The sequence below is a fragment of the Euphorbia lathyris genome, chromosome 6 (genome assembly GCF_963576675.1).
Source record: "Euphorbia lathyris chromosome 6, ddEupLath1.1, whole genome shotgun sequence".
Taxonomy (NCBI): Eukaryota; Viridiplantae; Streptophyta; class Magnoliopsida; order Malpighiales; family Euphorbiaceae; genus Euphorbia; species Euphorbia lathyris.
The window spans coordinates 57,317,934-57,328,575 of NC_088915.1; the positions used below are offsets into that span (position 1 = coordinate 57,317,934).

At 32.4% G+C, this 10,642-nt stretch overlaps 1 protein-coding gene across 1 annotated transcript; it reads right to left on the reverse strand.

The window, feature by feature from the left end:
• Window positions 1–4,468: 4,468 nt before the first annotated feature.
• LOC136233893 (subtilisin-like protease SBT5.6) lies at window positions 4,469–10,642 on the reverse strand. The gene is made up of 9 exons (XM_066023623.1): window positions 10,493–10,642; window positions 10,231–10,423; window positions 9,946–10,146; window positions 9,259–9,370; window positions 7,141–7,702; window positions 6,967–7,061; window positions 5,629–5,986; window positions 5,332–5,545; window positions 4,469–5,136 (listed from the first exon to the last, which is right to left on the reverse strand). Exons 1-9 carry the CDS (start codon window positions 10,571–10,573, stop codon window positions 4,580–4,582), a joined length of 2,373 nt encoding a protein of 790 aa, XP_065879695.1. The 5' UTR covers window positions 10,574–10,642; the 3' UTR covers window positions 4,469–4,579.

Consider the following 10,642-nt stretch of genomic DNA (forward strand, 5'->3'; position numbering starts at 1 on the left):
CCTAATGAGCTGGCTAAGTTGTATAACTTATGAAAGAAAATAAAAAAACCGCAAAATGAATTCGTATGTTAGATAGGATGATATTTAAGTTTTATATAGTAAAGCTGCAACATTGATACAAGACTATATCTGAGACGATGGTCTAATTCACGGGTAAGATTACTAGCAACTATTCATCAAGTTAAATAAGTAATTTTCAGCCCCAACGTTAAGATGTTTAATAACCGAAAGTTAGATTTCAAGTAATATATGTTGCAGACCATCCGTATTGATATTTTTGGAATTTCTGAACCTTTGAGATGTAATAACTCCTGAAGCCCATTCTTGCATGAAATTGAGATCTGAGAAACTTATTTCAATCCTTTGATATAAAAGAAAATTTATCCAAATCCTGACTAGACGTTACATTAAAATCAAAAATTCTATCCCAAACAAATGAAAATTTTTAGGATAATAATTTTTAACGAATTGTATTTGTTTAGTTCATTTGGTTTGGCATTAATTATATGTTTGTAGTTTGTTAATTATATGTTTGTAGTTTGTTGTAAGTTTAGATTTGTCCAAAAGCTTAGTTCTATATATATATATATATATATATATATATATATATATATATATATATATATATAGAGTTAGTACAGCTAAACATTAGCAAACTCGACTCGGGTTCGAGCTTTTTAATTTTATAGTGAGCCGAGTTTGAGTAGGTGAAAACTCAGCTCGATTACAGGCGGACATAATTGGCATGCATGCAAGAGAATAAAATTATCTCTCTACTTGGCGCGTCTCTCTCTCTCTCTCTCTCTCTCTCTCTCTCTCTCTCTCTCTCTCTCTCTCTCTCAGGCTTTGCACTTAGTTTATTGAACAACTGTTTCTCTTTCCGAATGATTTTAGGCGTAGTAGTTATGTGACTGATAATACAAGTTCAGAGTTTGTTTTTTCCGTTGCTACTCAACGATAATCTGCACTATAAAAGATAACCCAATAAACAGTGTTTGAACCAATGTAATTATTTAGAATTGATAACAACCCAAATTATTTTAGAATGAGGAATAAAGGGAAATTAATAGAAATAATGATAAACAATTATTCCTTATAAAAGTGATATTTATGAATGATTAATATAGAATTAATGATAATTAATGCAGGATTAATCCATGAGTTTCTAAACCGTTATCAAGGAGAAACCTCCGACATTGATGATACTAACAACTCCATTAGTACTGAAACCATTGAGTGTAACTAAAGTAACATCGAAACCCACATTATTCTAACCCTACTTTGTGATTACAGATTATTCTTATATTACTGATTTAGGTATCGAAGTGTCCCTGACCGATCCCAACGACACCTCACAAGAAAGTGCTTCGATCGAGGATTTTTTCACAAGTTATCAATTTATATTTAGTTATTTAGTTTACTTTTATAATTTATTTGTCAAATAATTTAATACATATCCATATTAAATATTAATTATTTTAACAATTGAACTAACAATAGTATAGTATTTTATCATTATCGATTACATAATGGAATATAATTTTCTCGTATTATAATTCTAGATTTTATATATTTGATATGAATTTTAATGGGGCGGTGTGTCCCATTAGCCCCATTACACTGCATGCAATTAGAAGTAATTTATGTAACCAAAATAATTAGAAGTAATCGATAATGATTTAATTAATTAGAAGTAATTTAATTAATTAATTAATTAAAGTTCCACAAAGAGTAATAATTGATTTAATTAATTAATTAAAGTGGCACACAGAACAATGATTTATTAGGACAAACATGCATGCATCCTATAGCTAGCTACATCAACTAATTTTTAAACGTCAATCAAATAAAAACTCCACCAAATTTTGTGGTTTTGCTTAGTTGAGTATTTACATGTAATATATACACCTATGTTGAATTTACTAGTAATAATGAATTTTAATTTGGTGTAGTATAATTGATTTTTATTCAAGGCTTTATTTAATTTTTTTAACAATTTATTTAAGCTCAACTCTTATTTTTGATCCGCAACAGTCCAAATCATGATAATTAATATGGTCAAAAAAAATATATGAATTAATACAGGAAAACAATCTATAATTTTTCCATTAGATGTTTTGAACAGACTCTATTAGATATTTTTATGTTTAGAAAAAATAAAAATTGATGAATGGAATAAAGTTGAAAATAGATGCATAAAAATTCAAGAAGGAGGGGACCTAATTATATGAAAAATACATACAGAGAACAATTTAATTAAGACAAAAGGTTTGGTCCAACTGAATTGAATCGGTATATATATAATGTATTCTTGTGTAAGTACTTGACGTACATGCATTCTTTTTTTTCAAGATAATGACGGTATATATTATCTTATTTTCATTTTGTATTTCTTTAGTAGATATTTTTTATTTATTTTGTTTATAATCATCAGTAAAATAATAATGACATATCTCACCAAAAAAAAGATAATGACATGAATCTCATCTCAAATTCGATTAGGCTAACTAACAAAGTCGTCTAATATTCACTCATCTTCTTATACCACTATCTATTAAGGGCTAATTACAAATCTAACCCAATTAAGAGGAGCCTTTTACATATCTAACCCACTTTACTTCCATCTTACCAAATTAGACACTTTCAACTATTTTGGACAAAATTACCCTTAGTTATATTCAATCATCGATCTTCTTCTTCTTCTTCTTCTTCTTCTTCTTCTTCTTCGGTTCATCTTCTTCAATTTCTGATACCAATCATTATCGGTTTTTGAGATTATTGACGTATTATGTTCAATTTCCCGTAGAAATGATATGTTTTTACCTTATACGCTTGCTTTTCTCGTTGGTCTTGCCTCTTTCTTCATCTGTAATGGTATCGTTTCAATTTTCTCTATTTTCCACAATTTTTCTCAATTTTCCTCCATTGTTGTCGCATTTGTGACGGAATTTGTCGTATTTCGTCACAAATGCGATAAAAGTTGTCGCATTTTGTCACAAATGCGACAAAAGTTGTTGCATTCGTCGCAAATGTCGCATTCGTCGCAAATGCGACAGCTCTTGTCGCATTTGTGACGAAATGTGACTAATTTCGTCACAAATGCGACAACAATGGAGGAAAATTGAGAAAAATTGTGAAAAATAGAGGAAATTGAAACGATACCATTACAGATGAAGAAAGAGGCAAGACCAATGAGAAAAGAAAGCGTATAAGCTAAAAACACATCATTTCTACGGGAAATTGAACATAATACGTCAATAATCTCAAAAATCGATAATGATTGGTATCAGAAATTGAAGAAGATGAACTGAAGAAGAAGAAGCGGAAGAAGAAGAAGATGAAGAAGAAGAAGCGGAAGAAAAAAGAAGAATCAGAATGAACAGAACTAAGGGTAATTTTGTCCAAAATGGTTGAAAGTGTCTAATTTGGTAAGATTGAAGCAAAGTGAGTTAGATATGTAAAATGTCCCTCTTAATTGGGCTAGATTTGTAATTAGTCCATCTATTAATCCAATAATTTAAGATTTTTTTTATTACTGTCAAATTTCAATTAATCACATGCTCAATTTTCAATTTTGATGTATATTTTTAGTAGTAGGTATACTCAAGAATCAGTATAATAATAAAATATTGATATGTGTAATTTATTAATGATATATTTTTAGTTGATTATTTATATAAAATCTTAGTTTCTAAAATATAAACCTAGACTCTAAATGAAAAGGACTTCAGATTATGGGCCTAATAAGGTAGCAGCCTTCCTTACCCAAATACCCATTTTGAAACCCGTAATCATATGTTCCCACTTGGGTTTGAAAAATGGGCCGTTGTCAATAGTAGGGCCCTAAATCTCCACTTCAATAATTATCTTCAATCAATTATAACAGAGATTAAACGGTTTGCTAATGTTGTCTATTGAGAAAAAAAGAAAAATAATTGAAATAAATAACAGTGATTCAATTACAAATTTTACCCATAAAAAAACGAAAATAATAATAATTTTTTAAATTTAGGTAATTATTATCTATATTTTGTTTATTGCATCAAGACTAACCTATGATTATTATGAATTGTTGGTTAATAATTTACTTACTGAACTGTTTGATATTTATTATTTCTGAAATAATATTAAAAAGAGAGAGTATAAAGTTAAGGTTGAAGCAGCCCCTGTTAATAATAATTTCTTTCACTTCTTTACGTATCAAAATTCGGTGAAAAAAATAAAATTGAGAGAACTTAGAGAATGTTATACTTTGTTTTCATTTGTTTTATTGTTATACAGTGGTCATCTAAGTTGTTTTGATCGAGCTATCATTGTGAATAATAGTTTTCACATGGATTCTGATGACTAAATGAATTAGGTCATTCACTTTTAGATTTAGCTGGAATAAATATAAGTTTTAAGATGCTTTAAGTTTCCAATCTAAAATCATTTTAAATCTAACAGTGAATAACTGAATTTATTTGTATAAATGTATGTTTTTAAGACTTTATAATGTTGATATAATAATGTAAATCCTTGATGAATATATATTTGAGGAATCAAGTCTTAGACTTGCCTACATATGACCAGTAAGCTACTAAGCAAGAGATACAACAACAGGGCTTCTAACAGAATGGTAATTATGATCAGTAAAAGTATACCACCCAAAAGCATAACCATCCTCATAAATCTTCTTAGCCTTTCTAATATCTTTTGCTTTGATTCTGATAACAAAGCTTCTCTTCTCTCCAACATGATCAAAGTGCAAAACACTTGGAAATGCTTCAATGGAGAATCCTGAAGGAGCCTTTGAAGAGAACATATATGTTGAATTTGCAGTACCAACATTTCTCACACTTCTATGAACACTAATTACACTGTTACTACTACTTCCATTCCCTTTATAATTAACTGATATTGATGGATAATTCAGATTGTAACTTGGACTTTTTTCTTTTGGACATGATGATGATGATGGTGATTTTAACCCCAAATTGCATAAGTAAAGAACGTAATCTTCATATGCTGCATCGTACACTAAACCAGGGTCGGCTGCTTTAGTCGGCCTGAAATGACCTGAACCGAATTGAAATGGGTTTGCAATTGCACCCTCTGGATCCGTTATGGGCTTACCTTTGTTATTTTTCGTCCGTGCTGCATAAACAAAACAAATAATGTAAGTCAAAATCTTCAATTCGTATGGAAATGCCTTTTGGGCTTGCAGGATGCATAACACAGGTCCCACCATGTATTTTTAATTCTACAAATTAATGAGGTTGTCAGAACTCGAACCCTCAACCATTTGATCTAATCATATATCTTATATTAATCTTTGGTAAGAATAATGACCTGTGGTGATGATGGCTGATCTTATAGCAGCACTGCTCCAGCTAGGATGCAAAGCTTTGAGAAGAGCAGCAGTGGCAGCAACATGAGGACAAGCCATGGAAGTTCCAGAATCAACATTAAACTTCACTGAACGATGGTCACTTGCTAATTTTGTGGGGGAAGATGCTTCGCTCCACGCTGCTAATATATTTACTCCTGGTGCTGTTATATCAGGCTGCTCCAATAACCATACGACTAAATTTATACTTTTATTCAAAACGACGCATGTTTGTTCTTGAGGAATATTAAAGGAATTACCTTCAAAATATTAGGATCAATGACATTAGGACCCCTGCTAGTAAAAGCAGCCATGGAAGGAGCAGGAGTAACATGTAAGACAGTGTTAGCATGTGCTAAGGAAGCAGTTGGATTGTTTGTAGATTTGATGTAATTAAGGATTTGGATAGCTTGGTTTGATGCAACAGCAGTAGCTGGAAGAAGATGAGCATCTACTGTAATTTCATTGCCATTAGGAGGGCTATTTCCTAAGATAAAACCAGCACCTCCTGCCCTTTTCACCTCCTTTCCCTTTGAAACTCTCATACCTTCCCCTCTCATGCACAACACTATCTTCCCCTTCACCTTTTCTGGAGATAGGCTATTTGGAAGGCATTGGCTGCATAATAACCACATAATTCAATATCAATCACTTTTTAAGTTTGTGCAGAAATATACATTGGATTAAAATCTATTATGCGAGCTTTAAATGTATAATATAATAAATTATAGACTATCGTATATTAGTTTTTTAAGTGGTCTAATTTAGTCTACAGATTTAAGACATATATAATGGATATAGGCTTATGTGTAGCTATTCAGTTGCAATATACTAATTCTAAGATAGACAGAACAGTAATTATAGCAATTAAGCTTAAACATTAGCATTTTAGGGGGTGTTTGGTTGCTGCTTTCCAACCTACTGTTTGACTTTTCACTTCAAAATGAAAAGTTTTAAGTGTTCGGTTAGTAATCTCTTTTTGTCATTTACACCTCAAAAGTAGCATTTTACAAAATGGGCGTTTTTTTTTTGTAAAAGCAGTTTTTTCCAAAAGCAAACAACAATCCATAATGTAAAACAAACGAATCCTAAATCTAGAGCCTCCCCCAACGTGCTAGTTGTTTTCTAATCTTAAAAGATCGATCAATCTAAGGTATTTTTGATTTTATTCACTTTGGCCATGTGAGACGTAGAGCGCTTGATGCGTCGGTTAGGAGAACCGAAGAGTGGCAAAGGGATGTAGTGGTGAGGGGTAGGGGAAGACCTAAGCAAACTTGGAGGAGGGTGATCGAGAGTGATATGAGTTTATTGGGAATTGAGGAAAATATGGTAGTGGATAGGACGGAGTGGAGGGAGCGAATCTATGTCGCTGACACGACTTGATTTTCACGGTTTTATATGATGGTTCATGTTAGCCGACCCTGAATCATTTCGGGACTAAGGCTTTGTTGTTGTTGTACTGCGTTACAAATTCAAGTATGCTTCCATTTTATATCTTAATGGATTAATCCGAGTTTATATTTTTTATGGTTTATAGATCCAATTCCGATAAGTAATTCCAATGATAAAGAAAATTAGGTAAGAGATAAGAAAAATACTTGGAGACATTTTTTGGAGTAGTAGGAACAACTACATCTGCTGCATATACTAATGGGTGCATTTCATCTAGCTTGTATGGAGTCACAGTTTGTCCCTAAAATCAATACCCAACATTAAAATTAAACAATTCAATATCATAACTTTTTAGAGAGAAGGGTTAAATTGAAATTTACCATAACTTTCTCTCCATTTCCAAGCAAAACAGGGGCAAGAAAAGACCGATCAAGAGTGCTGGCACCCACAGTAATAATCCAAGGAGCAGAGTTAGACAAAGTAGCAGGAGCAGGCCCACTATTACCAGCTGCACAAGCAACCACAATATTCTTTTTCAGAGCATGGAATGCGCCAATGACTATGCTGTCTTCATTGTAAGGCATGGCTCTATCACTTCCAATGGAAATGCTCAAAACGTCCACGCCATCGGCTATAGCGTCATCAATGGCAGCTAACATATCTTCTTCGTAGCAAGTGTTTCCGTCCACTTTTTCTTTGTTAGGAAGTGCCCAACATGCTTTGTAAATCGCTAAATGAGCTAATGGTGCACCGCCTGAGGCTGTTCCACGTGCAAAGCCACCGTATGCTTCAGCATTAGGGACCTGCCGGCCAACGGCTATGGAGGCTGTGTGAGTTCCGTGGCCATCCATGTCACGTGGTGACCTGGAGTCTTCCGTCTCATTTAGTGGACCATTGTCGTTTTCGAAACCCTTTATGTAGTACCTCGCTCCTATTATTTTTCTACGGAAAAATAAATAATTATTTTAATCTTATTTTTTTTAAAATTAGTTAATTTTTTATTCAAAATTGATTAATGTCACCTATGACAACAAATGTTATAAAATGATATGGTACCAAGAAAAACAAGAATGTTACAATCATGCCAAGTCCAAGAAAAATAGAAGGGTATAGTGTAGAGAGATGAAAAGTTGTGAGGGTCAAAAGCTAAAAAGAAAGTAGAGTGCATGATTTGCATAGGGGAGCGGAACTAAACATTTGATTGGATAATGAAGAGCTCAGAATCACAAGCTACACAAACAAAAGAAGACAAGAAATGTAATAATAAAAATTGTTGTTTTGTTTGATTGAGAAAATACAAGAAAATGGACATCAAATCTGGCAGGCCAGGTCATAATTTTTGGAATTTTAGAACATCCAATCAAAACATGAGGCAATCTGTTCAATAATAGTAGTAGTATAGATAAGGGAATCTTTCTCCTTTTTAGACAAACTTTATATGCTTTTTACTTGTGGCTTAATACATGAGTTTTCTATTCAACTTGTATTAAGGAAAAAAAAAATGATTGACCCGAACGGTGATTGATTAGCTCTTTAAACTTATTTAAAATATCATGTTCTGTAAAAAACATTATAAAGATGTATAAAATAAAAAATTAATTTATTGTAAGTCTTTATTTTTTAATTTTTAATCTTTTTTACAAGTGTAGACAAATGAAATGCAATGGTAGTTGAGGGTATGCAAGGATCCTTCTGCACGTGATCTCAAAATTATAAAAGTCCCAAAATTTAAAACGTGCTTAATCAAATATATATATTAGTTTAAATTGAAAATAATAACAATAATATAATGTAATAAAATATATTTACACTTTTTCACTCTATTGAGTGCATATGTGATTTAGATATTTAATCATTCCAAATTCACAACCTTACAATTCATTCATTTTTTTATATATTTTCTTGATACAAAATTCTATTAAATATTAAAGGTTTGATAAAAATTTAGCACAGGGACCCCAAAGAAAAAATACTTTAGATGTAAATCATAAGTAAAAACAATTTTCACTCTGTAAATTTTATCTTTCTACATGATATACTTTAAAAATTTTATTACAAACACCGGTGGTGCTTGGAGGACCTCTCTTGCCCAGAGCAAATGAGCTCTAAAAAAATATACGTGTCATTTTTTTTATTACGGGAGATCATCCAAGCGTGTGTGCTTGTCATTTTTTTTTATTACGGGAGATCATCCAAGCGTGTGTGCTTGCAATAAAACTCCTCAACAACTTTATTATTGAGTTATACAAGGGATCATTTTATCGACTCTCAACCACGCTTGGTTACTTGGAGTGGGAATCTAAACATCAAGGATAGACCGTGTAAAAAAAATTAAATACTACTTCAAAAGAATTTAACTTAGGGTTTTTCGATGGGGTCGGAGGGTCCCACCCCCTCTGGCTCCGCGCTGCCCGAACAAAACAATACCCACCTTTGATTACCTCATCACCTTTTATTTCCAATATGCTAACAATTGATTAATGCATGTGTTAACTTACTTATTACAGTGGGAAGAATTGAAAGAAGGCCCTGTTTGGCAGATTCCTTTCCATGATTTTGGAATAGGTCCCATTCCTTCATCACTAAAACTCTCTGATTCTGGCCATATACCTGATACAAACAGCACCTATCATCACATCATGCAATTATATATGTATTTATTAATTTCCAAATCAGCCAATCAATAATCATCTCATTATAATATATCAATTTCTATATTTTGCTACGCTACAAAGACAAGAAGATAAGAGAAAAATCACATGAATATATACAAACCCAATAATCAGGGGCAGAGACAGCCTGGATCCCCCGGTCTCCAGCACCAACCCTGAGGGATACTGGTTGAGCCCCAAGTAGCTTTCTAAGATAATTAAATTAGTACTTATAACACACGGCGTGATCGTATAACGGCGTGATCGTATAACACAAAATTAAATTTGCACAATTGGTTTATATGGAAGCTAAGAACTCCTCCATAATCATGAGGTTCCATAATTAAATTAGTACTTATAACACAGGACATGTGTAGACATTTTAAATTTCTTAATCAACACGCTAAAACGAAACAGTTTTATCATACTGGATGCCAATATTTTTTTTTGCAAGTCTCGTTTTATGAGTTTTATTACATGTCAGCAAAATATTATTGAGAAATTTGAACTTAATGCCTTTTTTTTGTAATTTACCACTATCAAGAAGGCCAACAATGACTCTTTTTCCATAGTTAGCTTTAGCTGCTAATCCTATCTCCTCTTCAAGATGATGATTATGATTCTTGAAATTGTTTTTAACTCTTCCTTCCAATCCTACAAATTCCCATGATCTTGTTGTCTGCACTGAGTATTTTCTTGGATGAGTTTCAATCACTGACACTACTTCTTCACTTTCTGTCACAAAATTACATAAATATTTCAATAATCAACCAAATTAAGCAAAATTGAAGACAATTTACACTATGTTCATTGTATTACCAGAAAGTTTAGATGCTTCTTCTTTCGTTAGCGACGCCGCGAAGCCATTGATGCTGTGTTTGTAGCTGTAAATAAGAGAAGTTTTTGCTTCTTCATGAGTTTCTTTGACAGATGACAAGTATGAGACATGGTTTTCTTCTATTTCACTCCATTGTTTGTCTCCTTTATGTTCTCCAAAATACACTATGTATACCTGTCATTAAATATTAGTAAGGGGGAAAACAAAAAAGTAGAAATTTAAGGGGGGAAAAAGAAAGAAAACCTTCTTGTTCTGGTGTAGTGCAGAAGAGGCTAATTGAGGGATGAGAATGAGAAAGAAGATGAAAATCCATGTTGTGTTCATGACTGATTAGACAACAGTGTAAAACTATAGGGAGTTAATGGATATTTATAATGTGAGTTTATGGGGGTG

Bases quoted from the DNA above. Each gene is read 5' to 3' on its own strand.
- LOC136233893 (XM_066023623.1), bottom strand. From the start codon at position 10,573: ATGAACACAACATGGATTTTCATCTTCTTTCTCATTCTCATCCCTCAA. The intron at 9,371-9,945 runs GTAAATTACAAA...TGTTTGTATCAG, and splicing joins TGTTGGCCTTCTTGATAGTG to GTATATGGCCAGAATCAGAG. The intron at 5,137-5,331 runs GTCATTATTCTT...TTGTTTATGCAG, and splicing joins ATCAGCCATCATCACCACAG to CACGGACGAAAAATAACAAA.